The 25,499-nt window shown below is 43.8% G+C and overlaps 3 protein-coding genes across 7 annotated transcripts; 1 reads left to right on the top strand and 2 right to left on the bottom strand.

Annotated features, from left to right (window-relative positions):
• Positions 1-462: 462 nt before the first annotated feature.
• zgc:154058 (uncharacterized protein LOC795538 homolog) lies at positions 463-16,216 on the bottom strand. Of its 2 annotated transcripts, XR_005100303.1 has the most exons (9): positions 15,868-16,216; positions 15,448-15,646; positions 11,865-11,912; positions 11,441-11,527; positions 9,941-10,008; positions 5,716-5,843; positions 3,782-3,959; positions 3,078-3,655; positions 463-2,701 (listed from the first exon to the last, which is right to left on the bottom strand). XR_005100303.1 is itself a non-coding variant. In XM_037270904.1 (8 exons), the coding sequence occupies exons 2-8, from the start codon at positions 15,510-15,512 to the stop codon at positions 3,408-3,410; spliced, it is 822 nt and encodes a 273-aa protein (XP_037126799.1). In that variant the 5' UTR covers positions 15,513-15,646; positions 15,868-16,216; the 3' UTR covers positions 463-3,407. The 2 variants fall into 2 exon arrangements, 1 of the variants encoding a protein (XP_037126799.1); XM_037270904.1 differs by having other exon boundaries at positions 463-3,655.
• A 119-nt stretch (positions 16,217-16,335) lies between these two features.
• On the bottom strand, positions 16,336-19,214 carry LOC119134323 (tripartite motif-containing protein 16-like). Its single transcript, XM_037270902.1, has 7 exons — positions 18,657-19,214; positions 18,331-18,426; positions 18,025-18,258; positions 17,755-17,914; positions 17,559-17,672; positions 17,160-17,296; positions 16,336-16,965 (listed from the first exon to the last, which is right to left on the bottom strand). Exons 1-7 carry the CDS (start codon positions 19,053-19,055, stop codon positions 16,579-16,581), a joined length of 1,527 nt encoding a protein of 508 aa, XP_037126797.1. The 5' UTR covers positions 19,056-19,214; the 3' UTR covers positions 16,336-16,578.
• A 405-nt stretch (positions 19,215-19,619) lies between these two features.
• Positions 19,620-25,499, top strand: si:ch211-198a12.6 (uncharacterized protein LOC563253 homolog). 4 transcript variants are annotated; one of them, XM_037272364.1, is made up of 3 exons: positions 19,620-19,835; positions 22,027-22,113; positions 22,278-25,499. In XM_037272364.1, exon 3 carries the CDS (start codon positions 22,399-22,401, stop codon positions 24,091-24,093), a length of 1,695 nt encoding a protein of 564 aa, XP_037128259.1. In that variant the 5' UTR covers positions 19,620-19,835; positions 22,027-22,113; positions 22,278-22,398; the 3' UTR covers positions 24,094-25,499. The 4 variants fall into 4 exon arrangements, with proteins under 4 accessions (XP_037128259.1, XP_037128261.1, XP_037128262.1 ...); XM_037272366.1 differs by having other exon boundaries at positions 22,027-22,117; XM_037272367.1 differs by lacking the exon at positions 19,620-19,835 and adding an exon at positions 20,809-21,028 and having other exon boundaries at positions 22,027-22,117.

The raw sequence follows: 25,499 nt of genomic DNA, 5'->3' as shown, positions 1-25,499 counted from the left end.
TGGGTACAGGCTTTTTTCCAGCATCAACATGCCATTTTTAGGGTGCGTATTATACATGGGGGCGCATTATACACGGAAAAAAACGGTACTTTGTTTTGATTCCAAGAACAAATCAAATTTGAAAAAAGTAAATTATATTCAGTAATGTCCTAAATATTTGCTGCCTTTGTTTTTTTGGCAAGTGGTACCAACAAAACAAAAATTAGGTCACGGCACAAAGAAGCTCATTTAATGTGCTCAGAAGTTGCCAAATGTCTTTACTTTTATCTTCATAAAATCCAGTTATTTACGTCATAAAAAGTTCTTAAATGCTTTTGTTTTATTGTGAAATCGAAAAAAAAATGTCTGATGTAAAAAGCTTCAAAATGGCAAAAAAACAAAAACAAAGCAAGAGCATTTACAAAAACAAATTAAATCTTAAAAGCCCCCTAAATGGCACAAATGCTGACAAAACCTTTTTTGCCATCTCAAAATCAAATTAAACTTGTCATAAAAATTGCAAAGAGCCATTTATCACGCAACTAAAAGTTTTTAAAAAAAAAAAAGGCACAAATGCTCAACCTAATCAAAATTAGCCAAAATGTCACTGCCTTTTTTTTAAGCATGCAAGTAAAAACAAATGTTTTTTCGTTTTCCATTTGTTTTACAAATTGCCAAGTAACAGAGAGTCTTAATGTGTGTTTTAACGGGCATTATTTTTTTGGGGGGGGGGATTATGTCTTAATTCTCCAAAAAATATTCTTTGATAAAGTGATTGGTGTCCTCTCTGCTGTCATCTTTTTAGTTGGCAAAATATAACTGGACTGTAAATAATTCAACCAAAAGAAAATTAAAGGTGTCAATTGCCTATGTGCAGAGTGTTTGCTTTTGTGCAATAAAGCGAAGGGGGGGGGGGGGGGGGGGGGTAATTTATTTAAAACGGTTTATTTGTGAACATAAAGGCATACACACACACATATACACACACACAAACACACATACACAGTATACAATCATCAAAATAGAATTTACAACTGCAACCTCTTTGGTTTGCTTTTAATTATAAGGCACATGGGCAGCTGATTTGAGTACTGAATATACACATACAGTATGTACATCTAATATTTATGTACGCGCGGTTTACAGATTAATTATTTCATAGTCTACTAATGATTGCATGATAGCTTTTGCTATTATTTAACATGGTGTAGCTTGGCAGCGCAGTGAGCTAATGATATTGGAATGGTCTTTTTTTGTTTTTAAACCATAAAACAAAAACAAAAAAAGTACACAATGGGTTGTCAACAGTAAATCAAGGCGACAGAACAGAAGTGAATTGTGTTATGTCCTAACATTTTCCTGAGTGTAAAGATGAGTCAGTAAATGAAAACAAATGGGGAATTTAGAAGGCAAAAATTATAGTGCGAGGGGTTGCTTAACTTTTTTGTACTCGATTATTTCCGTATGTAGTCCACTTGTGGAAAACATGATAAAACCTCAAATTTTGAAAGAAAACCAGAGTGTATTTGTTTTTGCTAACTTATTTCTAATGGAGAAAACTGGCACCATCTGGTGGACGAATATAAAAGAAAAATAATGCTGAACTAAAAATGTAATGTGGGACTGCTGGGACATTTAATTCCCAAAGAAGCACGCTGGCGGAAAATAGTTCATCTTTGCTGCAGTACGTTTTGCTTGGGGTTGAAAAAAATAGCACCAACTAATAGACAGGTATATTTTTTTTATGTTTTTTCAGGTGGGTTTTTTTTGTCACCAGGACCTTCTGCGGATTTTAAATTTTATATATATATATATAAATAAGACACAAAAAGGAGAGGAAACATTCCTTGAAACGTATCAATGAAAATTTCAGGTGTTTTTCACAACTAAAAAAAGTGATGTAAACATACTGGCCTTTAAACAATTAAAAAAAAAAAAAAGATGTGTATAGTTTGGGCTTGTTAATATTGAATAATGTATTTTTTAAATCATTTTTAACAGTAGTTTTATGGCCAAATGACAGACTGATGGAAAAACAAGTGACCTAAGTCCGGAATGATGGCGATAAATATAAATTAATGACGTGTAACAAGTATTACAATAGCTGCATAGGTCATTTTGGTTGGCACACCTCTGGAGTACAGCATAGTAGAATATGTTGGACTAAGCCAATGAATGCCTCCATCCCCACACATTAAAAAAAAAAAAAAAAACATCTCTTAAAATAGATGTCAAGGCAACGTGACTATTTTAGGCAACATTAGGTACACTTGGAAATGGCTGAGTATTTTTTGTGATCACTTATTGATCACATTTTGGAGGCAGTCTAGCTTTTTTTTTTTTTTAAACTCGGAAAACTTAAAAGTCAAGGTAAATCTGTTGTAATCTTTTTCCGGATGTATTTGTGGTGTACCCAATACTGATAAAATTGAGTGTACTGTACAATATTGCTTTGACGGATGCGATAACGTTACAATCAGCGATATAGAGAGAGGCTTTGTTATTAGCACCGAGGCCACAGGCACAGTGATATTTGGCACACTTTTGACAGCAACATCGCCTCTCAGAGGAATATTATAGAAAGAAAAAGTAAAAGCTTACAGTGAGCGGATGGAATGCACAGAAGTCTGCGTAGCATCTTTGGCAGAGAATCGTATAGCAACGGAGGTCTGTTGGCAACGTTTGGACAATCAAGCGTCTGCATTGTGAGGCAGCATCAGTACTTGGAGAACATAAGTACAAACAAACAGTGACAAAGATGTCAGTGGGGAACAAACATCATTCGCGCTATGAGCGGGGGGGGGGACCTGCTATGCAAATCTGTAATTTCACCTCATTTTTAGATATCAGATAAACTATGAAAATTCTACATACCGGGTCCCCCCCCCTTTTTTTTTTTATGTGTAACAGTATTTACGTAACTGGTCTGTAGGACAATCTGAAGAGAGTTTATTGCTTCTGTCCTGACCTTCCTCCGATGAGAGCAGCAGACAATACGGGCATTGCGCTTTCTAATTTGAGCTGCGGCCGTCCAGCAGCTCGGTGTTTAGCATGCGCGCACTCACCAAATGAAATGAAAAAGGCCCGGTTGTAATCACCTGAAGAGGAAAACATCCAAGGTCACTTGTTGAGACGGAGAGAGCGGGAGAGGGGAACAAGAGATTTTTCTTAATCTGATGGACCTTTAGCTCTCCGATGCTAACACGAGGCGCTGAAGGCCGGCTGGCTGGCTGGCTGGCAGGGTGGAAAATTTGCTTTCACACACACGTGCAAAATGCAGACAGGCGGAAAGGAGGTGGAAAAGCTCTGATGTAATGAAAGAAAGGTTTTCCGTTGGGGCTTTGCTTGAGTTCAAATCATCATGGGATTGAGTGACTCGACTGATTCGACAACCCCTGTCCTGGAAGAATAATCCAGCACGTCGGGCCCTACAGGATGGACATGTTTTCGGATGGGTGCGGCGGTGGCGGCGGACCCAGCGAGTCCATCTTGTGTTCCCTCCCCACGCCCCCCAGGGAGCCCCCTCGGGCCAGCACGGCCACGGTGTCCCCCGAAATGCCGGCAAACTCGAAGGCGAACGTCCCGTAGAAGAGCATGATGATGACGCAGAAGACCCACTCGAAGATGGCCGAGGCGTGTTGCAGGATGAAACTTTCCTGGCAGAAAAACACGCCGCCTGGAAATGTTGTTAAGGAGCGTATAAAAGAGCTTCGGAGACTACTCGACTTGGTTAAATCAAAACCCTTTCAAATCATTAACGGAAAGCACGAAACAAACCCCCACGGGCGCTCAAAGAGGATACTGAGTACCAAGGCGACGAAGGCGAGTAAGGTCATGCAGAGCCGTAGGTGGGCCACATTGTACTCCCCCTGCGTCTTGGCCAGCCGGTAGGTCAGCGCCGACTGCAGGCACACAAACAGCATACTGGTGGGGAAGGCGATGCCTGCTCCGACATAGTGGAGAATTTTGGCATAGTCCACCTATCAGAAAGAGAAAAGGTTTGGATTAATGTCCTCTTTAGAGCAGAAGTATTGTTTTGTGTGTCTACATGTGTTGCTGCACAGATTGTGTTCAAATCTTTAAAGCAAACAAGTGTGGTACGTGTGCTCCCTCTAGTGGTACATAAAAGAATCATTGATTCAATGTTTAAATTGGGCTTCATTTTGTTGTAATATTTTTTGTACAAATATTACAAGCACTGTTTGTTGTATTATAAATTCCGTTTGTTGTTTATTCTTTGCGTGCTGTAATGAAATGCAATTGTGTAATATACATTTTTTGATTTTCAAAATCATAGCTGGCCTCGGATTGAAACCGTAACTCCAATGTAGAGCACATTTCAAATGACTGCGATTGGCGTGTCGGAGCATCGCAACAATATCTGATGTCATGTCTGCAGACACAGCGGTAGATAAATAACAGTATATTAACTAAGACTTGCTCGGAGTGGTTTTTCAACCTCTTGGTGGCAGCTGAGTCACATCGTGTGAGTCGGGCTCGCTTCAGATGTTACAGATCTGCCCGGTCCTATCACCGTACGCCTCAATGAGTCGGTTACAGAAATAACATATTAGAAGTCAGTGCTACAAATAGTCATCCAATCATGACACAAATGCATCTTTGAAATATATTTCATTATTGTTCTGGTCTAATTTATCATTCAATATTACTCCTCAAATGTTTTTTTAACAAATGACGATCGCCCTCATCTGTAGTTGAGTACATGTTCAAGGTGCTAGCAAAAACTAGCATTGATGTCACCGCGGCTCCAAACCTTTCAACAACTTGCATTTAAATGCAAGCGGTAGCAACAAATGCAAACAAAGCATTCGACAATGCTCACTTCTCTGGCATATATTTACTAGCAAGAGACTTTCAAAAGAGCCACGCTCACAAGCGTCATCTATTTACGTCCGTCTGCCCGACAGCGAAAGCCCCCGTGGCCACGCCACAGCTGTCCTGCCAGCCCGCACCTTATGTAAGAGCGGGGCGACAGCGCGGGCTAACGTCGTCACGCCTCCCCTGCCTTCTTGATCAATGTCTTCGATGGCAAAATGTTTTCCCCTTCCGTGATGGAGTGTCACTATTCATCCACCGTCATTTACTTCTTTATTTCCTTCCCCTAAGCATGCAGAGAGCGTGGGCCAAGTTCAAGGGCCTGCATTTGGTTAAAGATGGAGCCCTCTAGGCTCTGCCCAAAAATTCTGGATGCCAGACTCTATGAGTCACTGACTCTCTCCCCCTTTCGGCTCGTGAAAAAAGGCTTGTGCAGAGAGCAGGGCCCCAGAGGAAAAACAGAAACCAGGTCGCTATTGCTCAATATTATGTACATAACTCAAAGTACTTGGAAATGATGAAAAATAACATATTTGCGGTGATGTTTGAAATATTAATATGAATTCAGACTATTTGCTATATCTCCATGTTGTTCTATTCCCGCCGTTCCCACACAATCCCAGATGGAGGTTTTATTTAGCATTCCTGTAAGACCCTCCTCTCCCTCTGCGTACCCATCTTGGAAAGAAGCGGACAACATCCATCGAGGCACCCGGCCAGCTCCCCCCAAATATTTAAAGTAAGCAAAGATTCTTTCCAATGAACAAACATCCACAGAGGAGCGAAGAGGAACAGCGCCAACAAACTGACTTTAATAAACATTAATGGACTCGTCCTTGTGAATGCAAGATAAGTGTGGATAAGATTTAAAAAATGAAGCATTTGGCTTGGAGATCATACCTGGAAATTGCCCACCATGATGAGTCCAGCCGCACAGATCCAGCCTGTGGAGAGACTCGCCGTGTTGAGGACGCAATTTTGGTGCTTCTCAATGACGTGGGCGTAGCGGAGCAGCACGATCACCATGACTGTGAAACAAAAAGTAGCAGAAAGAGGGGAAATTTAGAGCAATTGATCATTTGGGTACATTTATTTGATTTATTATTGATAAAAAGGCAAACACTACAATATGCATATTTTGAGTTAATTTTAACATTGACTTGAGGGATTGGGTGGTATCACATAAGAATAAAGGTGAAGGAAAAGGGAGGAGCCAACTGCGACTGTTTGATGGGTTAATGCAGTGTTTTTCAACCGGGGTGCCGCAAAATATTGTCAGGGGTGCCGTGGGAAATTCTCCAATTTGTGCGCCTGTGCGGTGTAGCGCCCGGCAGAGTAATCATATCTTCCATATCAGAAGGTGGCAGCAGCAGGTAGCGATTTGCCTTGTGCTTGCAGACGAGAAAATCGGTGACGCATGGCAGCGGCAGGTATATGGGACGCCCATGCAGGTAGCATTGACAGCGACGTTGTCATTGTGGATAGCGAGACGAGTCGATAGTGACAGTGATGGAGACGTTTTTGAAGAGAAAAAAATGCTGACGCTGTACTCCGCACACACTGGTGTGCCGTGAGAGACGTTCAGCTGTGCCGTGGGATTGTCAAATATTAATTACGGAGCGCATTGTAAACAGGATCGCCAAACCACTGGTCAGTTCGCGCAAGGCCTGTTCAGCCACTTGCTAATCGTGCATGCGTGGAGAATCGGAGAATCTTGAGATTTCATATTGTATCGGCACATATTCAGTTTATGTGTGTGTTGCTGTGTGCTTTTGCTAACAGTGACAGACACTATGACGGTTGTGGTGCGTTTGTGGTCCAATGGAAATCAGAGCATGCAGTTCAACCGGAGAACCTGGATTGGTTATTTTTCACATACATAAAATCAACAGTCAAGTCGAGACACCTCGACTGTGATAGCCACTCAGCTGCTGTCAGAACAGCAGAGTGTCTTTAAAAGTGACTTATTGTTGCAATATTTATAGACCTAGTCTAAAACAGTAAACAAAATCACGTTGATTCTTTTATTTTAATCACAATCACTTTAAATCGTTTATTTCTTACACCGTCTAAAACCTTTTTAAAAAACTGTCACTTTGATTTAAAAAAAAAAGGAATACAATTTAAAGACTATTTAGTATTTATTTCTATTAAATTATTCGACTCTCCATACATATATATATAGGAATAGGACTTTACGTCTTTCGTTGTAATATAACTGATTTTAATATAGGAGCATAACAGATTTTTGTTGGCGGTGTGCTGCGAGATTTTTTCCAATGAAAAGATGTGCCGCGAGATTATTTCCAATGAAAAGGTGTGCCGCGAGATTTTTTCCAATTAAAAAGTGTGGCGTGAATGAAAAAAGGTTGGGAAACACTGGGTCAATGGGATGTGACTGGGCAGGCATTGTTGGTGCAAGCCCCCACTAGTTTGTCTTTGTCTGGGACCTTTGCAGCTCCTCCACCGCTGACAGCAGCTTCTCGCTAAAAGTGGGCCACGGAGGGCGAGATGGCAGAATGAAAGGGGACAAGGAGCCCCTGGTGTCTTGACACGCAGCCCGTATATTGTACTAAAGCGTCTCTTTGTCATCCCCGAATCGGCGTAGTCATGGCGAGCGCGGCCGAGGGGGGGGGAACACTGTTCGGAGTTGACAACGCTCGACGCCGCTTTTGGCGGGATGTGGAAATGTCAGAGAAGACATCTCAGTGCACTTTACATAACCTCAACACAAGGATTACTCTATTAGGAGAGTCGCATGAATTTAAAGGGCTTTAAATGTCGCTTTTAAGGATGGTAAGAGGGACATGTGGCAACATGCGCAAAAAAAAAAAAAACGCTACCAGCTATGAGAGACAAGAAACAGATTTCTAAGAGATCATTTTCTTAGTCATGCAATCATCAATTATTCTTTTCATCTCAACAAGTTGAATTTTGTGTGTATGCGGAGTAGAAAAAAAAAAGACTTGGCAGAGTGATTTCAGTAACAATTGAAAGGGGGGCGCAGCATCTCCTTGTAAACAATCTGGTCTTTTCCCCCCCCCCTCCTTTCTCTCTTCCCTCTTTGTATAAAATGGGAAACATGCTGGCTCACTGAAAGGATAAGCAAGTCAACAGCGGTTTATTGCATTAGATTATGGCATTTCTGGCTCTCTGCTGCAGACTCGCCGGCTGTCGACCTTTTCCCATTGCTACAAAATGACTTTTGAGACGTTACAGATGAGGACGTGGCAGCTCGCTTAGCATTAGGCAGAAAATGTAAAATGTCCAAAACTGCGACGGAACGTTGAAAGATGAGAAACATTTGGCCTGTTAGATACAAGTATCATCAATGTTTGGATTATTTGGGTTGGCTGGATTGATTTCTTTTGGCCGTACTTGTGCTTGCGTCATGTTGACGGGTTATAGATTACTTCAGAATTTAATGTATGAATAGCAAGAGGTGTAATTGAGCTCCATCCAAAGGCTCTGGGCAAGCTCGTTCCTTGTAGTTTTAACTCGATTTATTTTATTGCAACAGATTATTTTTACAACAAAGTCTTCTATTAATAGAAGACTCAGAATTTAGATTACATTACAAAAATGTATCTTGGCTGTATTTCTTCCAGGACATGAAGATTTTTTTTTTGGTCCAATCAGATTTCCGCCTCCGTGTTGTCATGTCAATCTAACCTGTCCATGCCTTCAAAATTAGCCGTCCCATGTAACGTTTATATTCGTAAAGTTTGCATTGCTCAAAATCTTACCTATTTCCTTAAAAATTGCGGTTACAGACATTATATAACATCTTGCGCAACACCAAAGAATGAGACTAATTTATCATGAATGCACACATGACTGGGCTTTGATCACAATCCAAATCGGGATCAAAACCGGATTATACACGCTCTGACCTCGCAAAGTGGCGGGCCGACCCAAACTTTCAACAGTTGCAATTGAAAGAAACACCACACACACGCACAAAATAATAATAATAATAAAAATATCAACAGGTTCTTATCAGACCACACCTTACAGTTAAACAAACGCCAATGTCTCCCAAGTGGGGGATTCGTTTCAGCCCGAATATTCTCTCCCACAGGAGGTATGCGGAGAAATAATACAACTATTGTCTTTGAAGGATTGTATGGGCAAAGAAAGGAAACCGGAGTGATGGCTTCGAGTTAATCCTTGGAGCCCATAAATGAATCGGCTATTTACAACAGGCTCTTGTACGGCTACCACGTCGTTACGCTTTCTTGGCCTGGAGCTGATAAATAAAAAGATAAACCCCTTGCATTGGATTATTATGATAGATAACTGCTTGGAAGCAGAGAAAGAAAGGAAGCGTCGATGAAGGGGTTAAAAGGAGCCACGACAACAGAGTCACTGTTGTAAATTATATACATTGAATGGAGCTGCCGGTATGGCTCAGGCAACAGTCCAGTGCCAACCAATCAGAGCCAAGGGACTGTAAATAGCAGAATGGCGACTCCTCGTGAATAAACATGGCGAGGAACCAAGCCCCTTCCTTACACACGCACGCACGCACGTACGTATTCACACACAGCATGTGTGAGCCACAGCTGGGAAACATTAACTACATGAGGGCAGTCAGAACCAGCACTTAGCACAAGGAACAGCACGTGTACACTAACAAACAAAAAACGTTTGGGCCGGAAAATGGACTGAAAAATCAGCTAAGATGTTGAAATGAACCTAGCTTGATTTTGTTGAATGTTAAGGAAGTGGACTTGTTCGTTTGAGTTTTTTTTTTATATATCGGTTTTTATATCATTTGCAATCATCTGCGTTTGTTCTCATGGTGCATTCAAGGCCACCGCAAGTTAAATGTCCTACTTTTGAATGTCAGCTTGTACTTCTGCATTTCTTCCGCTGTACAAGGAACGGAAAGAAACATTGCAGTTCGCAGACAGCAAGATTGTCAGGGCACTCATGATTTTATAATACCAAAGTAATGCCAGATGTATATAAAGCTGCTTTGCCTTGCCAGCTAGCACGCGCTAGCTTGTATTTTGGAAGAAGCTCCATTTGCTTTCGACGCGATAACAGCAGACATAAACAAATACAGCGCTAATGACGGGGGTGATTGAGTTTGTGTAAGCGTGTACACATGATGCCTTACCCATGAATGAGCCTGTGCTGCAGATAAGGCTGAAGAAGCAACTCTCCGGCGGAAGCGTCCCACATTTACTGCAAGACGAGAGAACACGGACATTAACGACATGAACAACAACACACAGATCATTCTACAGAGTAGTTTGCCGCTAAATGAAATTGTGTGACTCTTTCCAGGCGGTGAAATCGAGGCTTTTGACACACACAGCTTCTCTTTGAATGAACAGCAATTGTTTTGTTGGTGGTCTGCTAATAGAGGCCGTCTGTCTGTGCCCGGAGCGGCTGCCCACCAAAAGCCAACTCAGCTGACTACAGTCACATGCGTTTTTCACAGTCGGAATACAGTGGACACGCTTGATTAGTTTATCTTGACTAAGAATTAACTCAATGAATGTTTCACTTTTTCTTAGGCTTTTTTTTTTTTTTTTTGGGGGGGTAGCGCAAATGGCAAAAAGTGCGGAGGAATTGCGTTTAACCGCAAAAGTTGCATGAACTTTTAATCCACATTTATTTGTCCAAAATTACGCATTTGAACTTCAACTTTTATCCCAGCAGTGTATTTTCACATTGCAGCTGACTGTCGGCTGGCTTATGCAAGAATTGGCAGGCTTATTATCACCAAACCTGGTGGAGTGCCGCATCACAGGCCAAGAAAAACATGTTCAATTTAAGAGAACTTCAGACAAGCATGCCCCCCTGTCGTTTCATCTCTGTTCATTTTACATAACCTCTTTGTTTGGTCTCTCTTCTTGTTTATCTTTGGTGACATAATGCATGATTTATTGGTTTTTCTTGAAAAGATTTCATCCAGACATGTTACATAAACCGCAAACCTATCGAGGGTCTAACTCGCCTTTCATGATCAAACGCCCGAGTTAAAGAAAACAGCCACCGCACTTTGGTTTGCTCCCAAAGATGCAAACTCTGCGAGTTGTGTGTTTACATGATTGCATGGGGCCGGGCTCTGCCTCTGAGCAGGCACAGTGGAAGGCGAGACGCTTCAGCCCCGAGTCATTTTCCCAACGCGAGTGCGCGCATTCATGGGGAGAAGCGTCTCCTTAGAGCAGGGGCGTCAAACTCATTTTTGTCACGGACCACATCGTAGTCAGTTTCCTTCGGAGGGCCATTATGACTTAACACCTTATATGGTATAGGTTACAGAAACAAATGATGAACAAGTGTTTTGAAATGAGAAACTAGAAAAAAATGTTCAAATATTTTAAAGAAATTAATGCTAATACAATTTTTTTTTTTTTTTTTTAGGTGAAGACAATTTGTCATTTTAATATTGACACAAAGTTGATGAACAATTTGCGGGCCACATAAAATGATGTGGCAGGCCGTATGTGGGGGGCCTCGGACGTATGCCTTAGAGGAGACGCTTTAATCCGCAGGAGGGACGCAAAGCACAATGGCCCCCGTGTTCCTGTTTTTAATCGTCAGACAGACAGACACGTGCAGGGAGACGTGCAGGAGCTTGTGTGGGGGCGAGGGGGTCCTCACTGACCTGATGAGAGGTATGTTGTTGAGCGTGCAGCACAACACTGGGCCACTCTGCAAGTACAGCTCCTCTTCGCACGACTGGTTGTACAACCTGGAACGGCACACCGTTCGACATTTTCTGACATCCACCTTGTCTTCAAACAACTGTACAGACCACATCTTTTTTTCCCCCCACATACTATTCTAACATTAGAGAAGCAAAATAAAATGCCAAGTCATGACGTATGTGTTGTACATAAAAAAGCATAGCAATAGAAAATAAGGAAGTAAAAAAAAAAAGGAAGTGAAATAAGGAAATTTCAAATTGTAAAGTAAAATTGGCCCCAGAAAAACGATGCTAGCAAGCCTATTTTTCTATTTTCAAAAGTGTCTGCTTGGAACCTAAATCAAAGATTTCCTGTCCCAAAAGAGAAGATGATCATACGTACCAGTTATCCACTGGGCAGACGTGCTGGTTGTAGAGGGCCATGGCATACCTGGGGGAGGAGAGCAAGAGTAATTAAGCGAAACAAATAGCCACAATTCACTTCTTTTATGGGGTGTTGTTTATGTGCTTGGCCTTTTTCTGCAAAGATGCTTCTTGGTTTGTGAATTCTTGGCTCTCGAGCATTTGCTACAAAACCCTCCTCCCTTGCATCTTTTCCAACTTTCTCCTGTTATGTGTATTTTAGTCTGTTTGGAGATTATCTTTTTCTGTGTGGCAATACTCTCTTATCTTCGTTGTTTCATGGTTTCGATTGGCCCTCTGATGGCATGACACCTGATGAAAACAAAATTTGACACCCCTGCTTTAAGCATGGGCAACCTGCCATTTCTTATCACTCCGTCCCCAACTCGACGAGGCTACAGACAGATTACAGTGTGAGTGTTTTGTTTGAGTCAATCTCGGGTAATCGCATCCCGGCTTCCCGCGTTGACTTTGATCAGGTCGCTGACCAGCTCCACAAGTCAGTGACCGGAGGAGCATTTTTATCCGCAAGATAAAGACAACGACTGTTCTTCAGATTGTTGCATCATGTCACGCAGTCATCGTCAAATAGATTTACAGTCCCGCTCTGTCCTGACATGCACCCAGCCCCATAACGCAGAGATGTAAATAAAACAGAATGAAATCATCAAAAGCACGATTGGACTTGCGATCTGCTTCAATACACAACACGGCTTAGCTAATAAACGCTTCGATCGTTATTCGTGGTTACACTGATCAAAAGCTAATTGGAAAACCAGACGCAAAAATTCTGTTGTGATCATAGAAAGCGGTTCAAGACGAGTTCGAGTGTCAATTGAGAATGTTTCCGTGGCCGAACGTGTTGGCGCCATAAAACATCTTCTGACGTGCGCACCTGCTCCACACACGCAGCTTGGCGAGATTGTGTTGTCACAAGCTGTCAGAATACAGAACATGCCTGTGTGATATACAGATTCTCCTGTTAGTGACAATTAGAATACATTTTTCTTATGCCTCTAAAATGGCACACAAAAACCTTGAGGCAACGTAAATCAGTCGTATAAGCTACTTGCCAGACGTTGTGGCTTTAAGGAGCTTTTGTGAAGGAAACCCTCAGGTGAGCGTGAAACCCAGCCTCAAGATAGCAAGCTAACAAAGCCAACTTGAGCGTTGACAAAAAAACAAAGGAGGATATGACTAAAGACGTTGGATTAGCGAGGGATTTTCTTCAGAGCTCCATGAGAAAGAATCGTGGGTGGCTGACGTTTAGGATATTCCATTGGTTTGCTTTTTGTAGGAAAATACCAGAGATGGAGCTCAAACTAAAGTTCTCATGAAGTAATAATAACTCTTTTTTTCCCCCAAATAGAACATGAAAAAGCCTCTTTCATGGAAAAATCTGCTACGGTCAACAGTTCCAAAGAACTGTGCAAAAATAACACGGGAAGACCACAGGAAAGGGTGTGATGCGGGAACGATGAATTTATTTGGGCTGTATATACCGATGGAGCTATTTTTAGATCTAGAGTTGCAACGTCCTACAACACACGCGTCAAACTTGTGGCACATCATTTGGTGTGGCCCTGGAAGTGTCTGCTTGCCACCATTTTAGCTTTTCAAAACTCATTCTCACTACTGCCAAACCCGCATTGTAAGAGGGTGTGCACACTTGCGCAACCACATTAAATCACATTTATTCGTTTTATTTGTACTTTCCCTCTCTACAAGTTTAGGTTGCATTTTTCCCATTTGAGTTGTACAATGTTGTAATTTAAAAAAAAAAAATTCTTACAACCTGCCACTGTGTAGAATTTTTATATAAATATTTATTTTAGGTGTTGCTCAATGTATACACGGCCAAAGGGTCAGCAGTTCATGCTTTACATTACGGTACGTCCGCACACTATTTACTTTCCTCCCATCCTGTCGCCAGTGGCGAGAGAAGCAAGTTATGCAACAGGTCACATCCTTTGACATTGCAGTCTTCAGGAGAGAGAGAGAGGGCAGACGGGGGTTGACTGCTTCTCGAAACAAGGCGCTCTTGAGAACCCGACAGTAAGGAACCAGAGTTTGGAGGGTGGCTGAAGGCGAAATCGGCAGGTCGGGAAAACGTGCTCATGCGTGACTACAGTCGAGGTGTGCTTACATTATGTGATCTTGTTCATCTAAAATCAAAACAAATGAAAAAGCCATCCTCTTCACACACCCTAACAAAAATCTTTATCGGTTAATGTGTCGCACATATCAATTGTCCAGTGTTTTTTAACCTTCAACACGATTGCCTTTGTCCCGGTTGTCTGCTGGGATAAGCAGTGAAGAAAATAAACAAATGTTTTTTTTTTTTTAAATTTATTTTAAAAATCAAACAAATGGAATGTCAAAGTGACAGATTGGCTTTGAGTAGTCGTTAACAGTATTGCAATATTCCGGAATCTTTGCTATGCCATTCTTGTGCCAACATGACACGGCGCATACATTAAGTTGCACTCTCCGTACACAACTGTGAACATTTGGAACGGGGCCATGTGTCTCTCTGCCCCTACGACTCCCCTCCTATGGTTCGCATTCCTCTTCTAATAACAGCGGAGTTGTCAGCCCGAACATGAACACGAGGTACTCACTCAAAAAGAGGGAGAGGTAAGATGTACAGGCTGGCAAGAACATTTTACACCTTTTTTGAAAAAATTTGAAAAAAGCGATTCTATGGTCCCTTCTTCCTGGAGAGCTAATCCACATGCAATTACCATGGCTCCCAGGAATTCAGGGTAAACATGTAGCGTTGCTCCCTTGGAGGCAAGAGGAATCACAAGTTTGCTCATCTAAGCGGTCCCCAACCTTTTGTGTAACACGGACCAAAAATATTTTTCGGGAACTAACATAGAAGGGAAAAAATGGCAGAAAGAATACAATTAAACAAAAGTGTGTTACTTCGGTCTTATCTGTAATTTTGTTTTGCTCGCAATTGTGTTTCGGTTTGCAAAAAAATGACACTTCATGCAATTATAAGGTTGGAAAAGGACGCAGGGAATTTGGTGTTTTTTTGTAAGTGTCTGCATAGTTCACCTTGACTTTCATCCAGAACACAAATGAGTGTGTCAAAGCAGTTTTAAAGGCTTCATTGCCTCATTTGTGAGCTTGTCTCAACCTATTACGTGGAGCAAACTTGGTGCATGAGAATCACCTGGAGCCATAAACCCTTTCGATATCGTTAACATCCATCTTAAGGTTCATGTATACTCTTTGTCATCACGAGTAGGACAACTTTGGAAAAGTAGGAAGATTACACGCTACTGGTGATGCAAAAGTTGCAAATACTAATCGTGAATTCTACTAGTATGAAGTTTTGTGGAGTGAGGACAAAAAGTGTACTCCTACTACAAGCCCGAAGACTGACAGACATTTTTCAAGTTGGTGATCTTGACTGACTTTGGCAGGGTGGTATCTGACCTTGGGATAATCTTTGATGACTTCACACAAGAATACTTGGACCTCAGATGCTTGAAATGACTGTTTTCACTGCTTTTGTGGTTAATGAAAATGAGGGGGGAAATGCGAATACTTACACAACCCAGATCCCAGTGATGGTCAGTGCTGGGAGGCTAATCGGCAGGATCACCCACAGAGACATGGCAGGCACCGCGAACCCTCTTTCCTTTTTTTCCTCTTCGACCACCCGAGCAATATGTGCCCAAGTTGTTCTAACATTTAACTGTGTGGGGCTGACATCTGCACTGACGGCAAATGAGTCATTTTTCAGGCACACTAGAAGGACGGAGGAGGGAAAGGGCACTATTATTACTTTATATCAGATTGTTCCGCTTTTTTTTTTTTTTTTTTTTTTTTAAATCATGCACAGGAGTTAAATAGAGCTTACCACCGGGTACGTTGTTTTAACATTACAATCAACAGAGAATAACGACGAATGCTACGCGACGTCTCGTGCCGCAAGCTAGCAACAAATAAATGAGAGCATCTTTACTCACCTTCCGCCGCTACGTTTTCTAGCAAGTGGTGTTTTTTTCTCCCACCACAAGTCGTTTTCCTTAACTTCAGTGTTAGACGACTTGGCGTCTTCCCTTTTCAGTTAGCCGAGGGGAAACAAAAGCAAAAAGGGCGCAGAAACGGTCGTTTTCTAGCGTTTTCTAGGAGAAAACCCCGTTTAGAGCATTTAGTGATAGCGGGAAAACGAAAGGGGAGTTCGTTTGCCTTCAACGCGTAGCGCGACCTGCATGATAGCCGCCACGAGACACTCCGGGCTATCCAGCTGTTTGACTCCGCCCCCGCAACCTGTGCCGGCGTGTGTACCGAGAAGTACCACGGGGAGGCACTGTTGAGTCAACCAAGTGGAACTTGATTATTGCGAATTTAGCACTTTTGTAGCTAGATTTGGAATCTCTAAATCGTTTTCAGTCTAAACTAGCAACGTAATATTCGACATAAATACACAATGATAAGGTCATTTAATAAATGTTTATTTTGTTATTGGCCAAGAGTCAATAAAGACTGATAATGAATTAATTTAAACTAATATAATAACTATGTGACCATTAAAAATCATGCTTCAATCATGGGCAGCCTGCAAATATTTTTTAAAATCTTGGATTCATTTTTAGCTCAGAATGGATGGATGGTTGGATGGATCAAATCATTTATAATGTCAAACAATACTGCGTGTATCCCAATTTAGATATCACTCATCTCAGTCTAATGGTGGTCCCGTAGCCCCACACACTGAAAGCAGGGTACACAGCTTCAGTAAAAGTAGTGCGGACCTGGTGCAGAAGCTGCATGACATCAGACACGCTGTAAAACGCCAGCAACCCCGCCGGGTGATCCAAGTAGACGCCGATGCGAGACGACCTTGGGACGGGCAGGTTTGTGCTCTTGTTATTGTGCACAATGGAGAACTTGGACTCGGAGCAGTAGAGGCTCCAGGATTTGTCGTTCCAGCCTAGACTGCACACGTTGTTGTTCCCTTTTCGGAAAATGCCCCTATAGGTGATGGCCATGTCAATCTCCGATCCCTTCCAGCTCACCTCCCAGTAGTAGCGACTCCCGGCCAGGGCTTCTTTGCAAAGCACCTTTAATCAAGAGAAGGAAACACACCATCAACACTTGTTTTGAAATAACAGTTTATCACAAAAAACTATTCTAGGCCTTCCCACAAAAGGTGAAAATCCGCCATATGAAGAAATATAAGGTCGATGTTCGGGCACTAATAATCACTTTAAAAATTGCAGTAATGTGTGTGTGCAAATAATAAGAATGTGCTCACCTGCTGCCAGTGGTCAAATCGTTCCGGGTGATCGGGGTAGTTCTTAGGCTCGCTCTTCATCGTGGCGGTCTGGTTGCCCTCAGAGAGATAAAGGTTGCGGTGCACAGTGTTGACATCCAGAATTGGCTGGCAAGAATCTGACCAAAACAACAAAAGCTGTTACAGTTACCCTTGAGGCCAGGGATTCTGAAATGGGAATACACAATGGTATGTTTACTTCCGTTTCACAAAACCTGTTCTATCAGGTGTGTTATTGTAACGCCGGTTTCACTTCCTACATCTCATGTTTATCTTTTTTTCCCAACTGGACCAATCCGCTTTTGTTCTAATCTTATTCGGACCTGACTTAAAACTCTATAACTTGTCTTTCAATGCGAGCAGGCATGGGAGGACCGTTACATCTCAAGAAATCCTCTCTGGTCTTTGGATCTTCCATCATCCTCGGCTCTGTGACAAACGACGACTCCCGCCTTGATTTTTTCTCGCTGTCTTCAGTGATGTAGACTTCTTTCACTAGTGACAAAACAGGGGGAAGGTCACAGTTAAAGGAGAGAAGACAATTGATGGTGTGTCAACGCAACATAAATGTGCCAACCGGCTGTGGAGATTTTCATGGTCTCCTTCTTGCTGATTTCCTCCACTTGTAATTTCAGGGCGGCGATGGCTCTCTTGGTGGCGTCAAAAGAGAAATTGGGAGCAATGCTGACGTTGTTCAGGTCCTCGTAACCCGAAGGGCCGGATAAAGACTGCCAACTCTGAAACAAAGTGGAATGGATGGATGACAAATATCGAAACTAGCGGCAAGTAGAGCCCAAGGGGATCCATAAATGGAACTTTTTTTATTTTCTTTCAAGGTCAAGCTCACCTGAAGGAAGTGTATGTGGTCGTCAGCGTGCGACAGCTTCTCCAGGTCGTTATGTCTCTTCTTCAGCAAGGTGACCTCTTCCTCCAAGCGGTTGAGGAGAATTTCCCCGCGGTTCACCGTGGTTTTTTCGTGCAAGCGGACCATCTCCTTGACTTCGTTGTACTTCCTTTCGAGGGAGAGCAGCAGCTCCGTGAAGATCCGCTCGTTCTCTTCCAGGACCGACTCGGCCGAGTGCTGGAAAAAAGAAATAGAAACGCGTTTGTACGATTCGAGGCTTCTCAAATCTGCCATTATTTGCTAAATTACTTTGACAGCTTCCACTGCTTGTCGGAGGTCCTGCCACTTTTTGACCCTCTCGTCAATTCTCTGCTGGGATTTGTGCAGGGTGGTGCCGAGTTGTTTCTATGAAGGGAAATCATATATACATTTACAACATATATGCTACTTCAAAATATTAGGATGAACCTAAAAGTATGTTGTACACAATTCGACACAAATCGATCTATAGCACATTAAAAGAAGCAACTGAAACAAAGTTCTTAATCATTTTAAAACAATTGAAGACACTAAAACAAGGATGTCTATAGTGAAACCTTTCTGTGACTCTGTTTCAATCTTTTGGTGCCACTCACCTGTTTCTCCGTCCTCTCGGTTCCAGCCGGGACGATGTCATGGTGCTTGTGCTCATCCATCATACACAGGACGCACACGGATGTCTGGTCACTACGACAATAGGCCTCCAGCAGCTTGTCGTGCTGAGCGCAGACCTTCTCCCTCATCTGCCCGGTAGCTTTGACCAGTTTGTGCTTCATCAGCGCTGGGTAGTCGTAGTGAGACTGGAGGTGAATCTCGCAGTAAGACGCCAGGCACACCAAGCAGGACTTCTCGGCCTTCTGCTTCCTGGTGGTGCAGAAGTCGCACAGGGCCTCGTCGCGTTTAGCCTGAGTCTTGTTTTGGCTGCGGCCGGTGGAGCGACGGTCTCTCTCCACGTTGTTGGATCGGTCTAAATCCAGAGTGCTGGGGTGGGACATTTTGTCAGAAGCGATGAGCTGTTAAAATGAAGATTATTTTCGTATATATAAGTCCACAGTTAGGTCTTGAGAGTAACAAGAAAGTAAGTTCTTTAAGATAACCACCTCTGTGAAACTGTGACTGACACTGTGTGACAGAATGTGAGCTATGTAGTCGCTTGACACTGTAAAACCAGTATTCCCAGTCAAATAAATGGGCGGGTGTCGCAACCTGAAACTAAGACAAACAACACTAGGCGCACGCTACTTGACTTTAAATGGACAGGCACTCATTTAATAAAACTCTAAATAAGTGTTTGAGAAGAAACAGTTTTTGAATGATTAAATATGCCTAAAAGTTCAACAAAACTAAATTGTAATAAAAGTACTAAAACTTGTATATGTTATGGTAAATAAAACATCTCCTGATTGTATAAAGTTATAAATGCTTTAGCTTTTACTTGAAAGATTTTTGAGGGCCTGCCCCACTATGATGTGGCCGTTTTGGTACCTTGATGAACGGCTCCTCGGCTGCAGGAGGCGGTAGCGGTCTGGATGGCGTGTGGCAACGACAACACTTGCTTTTCGCTAAAGCGTCGGCGGTCCAACGTTGGCGCCAGATGAGCACTGTGGCGCCCGTTCGGCACAGCACGCAAGTGTATCACGGACACCAAGACAAGGCAAACACAACATCCAAAACGAGACTCATAACAAACCGGACTTTCTTTTTCCTTGTCATATAAACGCGAGCGACCCCTTCGTTTGTCTCTTAGTTCCACACCAGAAGAAAAAGGAAGAAAGGTGGGTGGGTGCATATGTGTCTGGAACATGTCAATTGCTGTTATATTTTGCTCCTAATTGTTTTATTATTGAGGAATGGACTCATCTGGAGAGGCAAAGGGAGCGCTTAGTTGGGAAATGACGCCGATCCTTGCACGGATGCTCGCCCATATTTGTGCTTTCGTGTTGTAGTTAAAGCAGCCTGCGAACTCTGTCATGGAAAAATACAGGGCCTCGACCCACTATGCACATTGTTGTATTATTGTTATGATTATTAAAGACGAAAACCGCGATATTACAACCCCCCTCTCGCTTGTTGGTTTTGTAGTCGTTTTTGCACTACTTTGCATTAACGACCCCATCTGTGTGGAAACAACGTCCATTCCGAGCTTATGTTAACGTGGCCGAATGGCTGGTTTAACAAATAAGTCGCTTCGATGCGAAAAGTCCTCACCTAGGGGTTACGAGGGGAACCAGAGAGGAGCAGAGGTGGCTTAGCCGACGGGTTAGCTTGCCACCGCGGCTACGTAGCCGACACGCTAATGTCGGCTGGAGCTGGTTAGCCAGCAAGGCCGCCATTGAAATGGGTGCCGCAGTCCACGAAGGCTGGCTTTGGTAGTACTTGCTATGCACGTTCTTCGAACTAACACATAGTGTTCATTTGATCAAGTTTAAAAACACTTATTTAATCACGATGTGTTGGGGGGCAACGATGATATGTTTGGATTCGTTTCAAATCAAAAAACAACCTTCCCGGGCTTTCCACTCCGTATTCATCGCCCTCGATGTTAGTTATCTTTGTCCCCTCTTCGGCTACTAGCCCAACTCTTATTAGCTTGCTAACTTTACCATTAGCTTTCGAGCCACCGCCGCGTCATTGTTTTTTTTATGACCGTGTGGATATATTGTTTGCAACACGTTCGTATTTTGTCACATCGACGTGGGGCGGTTGACTTATTTGGACATGGCTTGGGGCTTCGCTGCTGATCCAATGCGGTTTGGGGAGGGCGGAAGCTAAGTTGGCTTACGTTAGCTCGCGGCAGCCATCTTATGAGCATTGTAGTCCTTGGGCTGGCTAGCTGCTGGTGTGGCACAACAAGATGGCCTGTTAGTACGCGCGCAAGAGGACTATTTCCGCATCGACAACCGCGCCCTCTACTCGCACCGAAATACTTTTTCCTCGTTATATTTGAACCGACTTTTTTTTCGACGGCGTAAGTATCGTCCTAAGTCTGTTTGCTTCGTCTGTGATTTTGCTACGAAGCTAGTTAGCGCGCTAAATGGCGACCACTTAGCCGCTAACAAAGCTGCGGTGGTGTGAACCAGTTTCCCTTCGACCGTAGCCAGCTAAGTAGCGGCTACGGGAGCTATTTGTTGCCGTTTTGGGAGAGGCTAGCGAGCCACCGGTGCAACATTTTAATAATAACACGCCGCTTTGACGACGCCTGGGCGCAAAGTGCATCTCGCCGTCGGGTGGAGAACAAAGAACTGCGCGAGTTGAAAGCGGTTTAGGCCGATTGACATGTCTCTTTGCGGATTAAACACTATTCGAGAGCCCGATGACGATTTTGGCTACTTTGATGCTGTTTAGCTCGTTATAACTGCTAACCTAGCCTGCTAATGGACGCTTAGCCTGTATATTACCTTTTGGGGAGTTTGCTAATCGAAGGTGTTCGCCCCACTGTCACTAAAAGGTACCAACAGTATCTGGGTATATGTCACGGAGTGACCCTCATCGCCATTGGAAGACATTAAGTTTTAACAAAGCCCCGCTTGTAGAATTGATATTTTTGCAATTATCCTCAATTCTCTCACACACATTAAAACACGTTAAGCAGATGTTAACGTATGTAGATAACTAATTGGGAGGGCCACATCAGCATTTTACACCTGCTGCATAGTTTTGCAGCATCCCAATTTAGTCTCACTTGTTTGTAGTTGTTGCTGAGAAGCATTAATGGGGTGTTTCCTTTATAAATTTAAAGCCAAGTCTCAGAGCCTCCTTGCAGTTCAATGATTTTTCTATCAGTAGACAGGTGACATTGGTACCATTTTTTTTTAAAATGCGTCTTTGTGACACGACTTCTTCAGTAAGGACAGTAAATGTTTTTTTAGTTCTTTGTGCATAATTACCTGTCTTGGTTTTCCTCCCTTACATACTCAACTATAACAAATGTGTGAGAATGAATCTTAAAGGAAAAATCTTTTACAGATATCTGAGCTCACTTGTGATCATCACAGCCACACATCTTCCTTCTCGCTCTACATTCTCGATCAAGCCATCAACTAAAAGACACAGGCAAGTGTGTCCATTTGGGGTAGAATCCCTTGGAACATAGTAATAGTAATCCAACCTTTAGCACGTTAATACAAGTATTAAGATAAATGCTGCACAAAAGACAACAAGTGTTGCATAAGTAAAGTGACAACTGTGGTTAACATGACTATTGGCTTCTCTTCCAGGTCTGCTCTCTGACAAACAATACCAGCGCTGTGCTCATCTAAACCAAGATCCATACCCCGATTCTTAGTTGAGTTACCGTCCGGCTACAAAACGGAGGTCGTGGGGTTGGAGTGTGTGCTCATGGCGGAGTCAGAGACTGAATGTGACACACCCGGCCTTGACACGCTTGGGTCGGAGTGTGTCATAGCCCACAGCCATGTCGACCTGCACTACGGAGCCGAGACAGAAATCATGACTGAGGAAAAGCGTGGCCTGGAGTTGGAGATCCACGGCACTGAACTAAAGATCCAAGGGCTGGGGACAGACCTCGGCGCCGTGGCGTGCGTAGACGCCATTGTGGAGACGGACCACGATTACATCAAGGTGGAACATGACGATATGCACTGCTTTGCCGGCGCCGAGATTAAAACATCGACGGGCGAGGCGCTACTCGGGGAAGTGTTGCTCAAGGCCGAGAGTGAGCATGAGGTGAAAGTGGAGTCGGATCACGGCGGCGAGCTGACGGTAGAGTCAGAGAATGGCGTCATCATTCACGAGGCGCACGGCCTGCAGTGCAACGAATGCGGTGAGATCTTTGGCAGCATCTCTGACCTCCACCAGCACTTTGAGATCCACAAAGACCTCAACCCGTACATCTGCGTCCATTGCGGCGAGAGCTTTGCCGTGGAGGCCAGCCTCAAGCAACACATGAAGATCCACATGAAAGAGAAGCCCTACGTACCCTCGGGCGTGGAGATCATGGGCAAGGACGTCATTGACGCCTTCAGCCTCAAGTCCCACCAAATGATCCACCTGCCCGACAAGCCGCACCGGTGCACAGAGTGTGGCAAGAGCTTTGCTGCCGCCATCACCCTGCGAGAACACATGAAGATGCACTCTGAGGACAAGCCGTACAAGTGCACCCAGTGCAGGAAGAGCTTTGTCCGCAGGAGGCATCTGAAGAAGCACCAGGAGGTCCACGCTCGCGAAAAGCCGTACACGTGCGGCCAGTGCGGCAAAGGCTTCGCGACCACCTCTAACCTCAAGCAGCACCAGAAGACCCACGCAGCCCACGCCGCGCACGCAGCCCACGCAGCCCACGCCGGCGTGGTGCTCACTGACAAGCCCCACCGTTGCGCGCAGTGCGGCAAGTGTTTTGCTGCCGCCGCCACCCTACGGGAGCACCAGAGGATCCACTCGGGTGAGAAGCCGTACAAATGCAACATGTGCCGGAAGAGCTTTGTCCGCAAGCGTCACCTGAAGAAGCACCAGCAGGTCCACGCCGGCGGCAAGCCCTACACCTGCAGGCACTGCAACAAGGGCTTCAACCACTCCTCGTCACTCTCGCGCCACCACAAGACCCACCTGCAGGGACCCGTGTTCTCGGCGGCACAGCCCGGCAAGCCCATGACCTTCGGCACCCCTGCCAAGCAGAGGGTACACCTGCAAGGAGAGAAGCCCTACATGTGCCACCACTGCGACAAGGGCTTCAACCATTCCTCCTCCCTTTCGCGGCACCAGAGAGTTCACTCAGAGGGCAAAGGTTACACCTGCGGCCACTGCGGCAAGATCTTCAACCACTCGTCTTCGCTGGCACGGCACCAGAGGGTCCATCTGGAGAACAAGCAGCAGGCGGCACCGCAGTCGCCGCCGCTGCCCCTACCGATGAACTCTCCTGAGCAGTACGGCGCCATCGCCTCGCCTAAGGTCTTCCCTAACAACGCCTTCCCCAAGCAACACCTCCTTGTGGAGAAGCCCTACCGCTGCACCCAGTGCGGGAAAGGCTTCAACCATTCGTCCTCCCTCTCCAGACACCATCGAATCCATTTAGAGTAGTGGGGGGGTACCGTTCAGACGCAAGTGCTCAACCCATCCCTGGCTTCTCGTTTAACTACTAGCGCCCCCCCACCACCACAAGACCAGTCGGGTTGACTCACTTGGATGTTCACGTGGTCAGGTCAGCTACAGTGAAGAGGATCGGTTGAAGGACTGATCGGTTGAAGGACTGATGGGTCATCGGCGAGACACAGCAGAAACTGAGGGGAAGCGTCGCTTCGATTGTTTGTTCTCCCTTCCGCGGGAACTCAATGAACACTTTTAAAAGAAACCAGAAAAAAAGTTACCCCACCTTTCTTGTACGAAGCTTCTCGGCGGCGAGCGCGGGATCTTCGGTTCAAGGCCGTCAACACCGGAACTCCAATTAGTCATCTCTCTTCACCCTGCTGACCTGTGTGAAGAAAATCCACTGTAAATACTTCTTGATTTCTTTTATAAATGTATAGGTGACTAGTGTGCTGTTCCAAAAAGATTACATTTTTGATAGTGAGACCCATGTTGTCTCCACAGTTTGTTTTCCCCCACTCCTTTTTCTGCACCCAACTCAGAGTTAAATGTGTTGCAGGCGTTTTCAAGCGGCAGCAGTTGAATTTGTGTATATTTAGGAAGTTATTTACCATGACATGGTCTGTACAGAGAGCAATACTGGCTGATAACAGGAGATGGCACGCAGCCACAAGACAATTCCTGACAGAGAATAAACACTTTATGGTTAGCATATTACACCGGTCTCCTTTTCTTCCTTATTCCTGTTCCCCTTCTGAGAAAAATGAATAAAACCTGTTCATAGAGTATAGATAGCAGTTACTCATGTTGACACTATCACAATCTGATTTAAAGGCTTGTGCATATTACAACAAAAATGTATGAGAAAAGTTGACTTTTCCAACTTTGCATTAGGCGCGACTCGTACGTGTAAAAAAAAAAAAAAAAAAATCTTTTACAAACGTATTTTTTTAAATATGGATTGGGTTATATGAAAGGGAGCAAAGATGTTTTTATGGGAGAGGGCACGACAAGCAATATTTTTTTAAGTTTCTCCCCTGCTTTTTTTTTCTTTTGCTTCAATTTGTAGCATAGTTTTTATCCTGTTAGCTAGGTGCCTTATTGCATGCTGTGTAGAGAACAATGGATGCTGAGTTGTTAATGGATTTTTTTTCCCTCATTAATATTCATTTACTTTGTCAATAACATTTTTTTTTTTTGCTTTCATGTAGACTATTGCGTTTACACTGTATATTGTCTTATTTTCTCCCCTCTTGCGTTATTGTAAATGGCCTAATTCTTGAGGAAAAAAAAATGTAAAGGAATCCATACAGGCTTCTCTTAAAGGGCAAACCTTGTAACATCTTTTCCCCCTTTTTTGGAGTGGCACATATATGGATAAATAAAGGTCGTTGACTCTT

This window comes from Syngnathus acus, chromosome 15 (assembly GCF_901709675.1).
Source record: "Syngnathus acus chromosome 15, fSynAcu1.2, whole genome shotgun sequence".
NCBI lineage: Eukaryota > Metazoa > Chordata > Actinopteri > Syngnathiformes > Syngnathidae > Syngnathus > Syngnathus acus.
The sequence above is the reverse complement of the archived record's forward strand: the minus strand, read 5'-3'. Positions and strand labels throughout refer to the sequence as shown.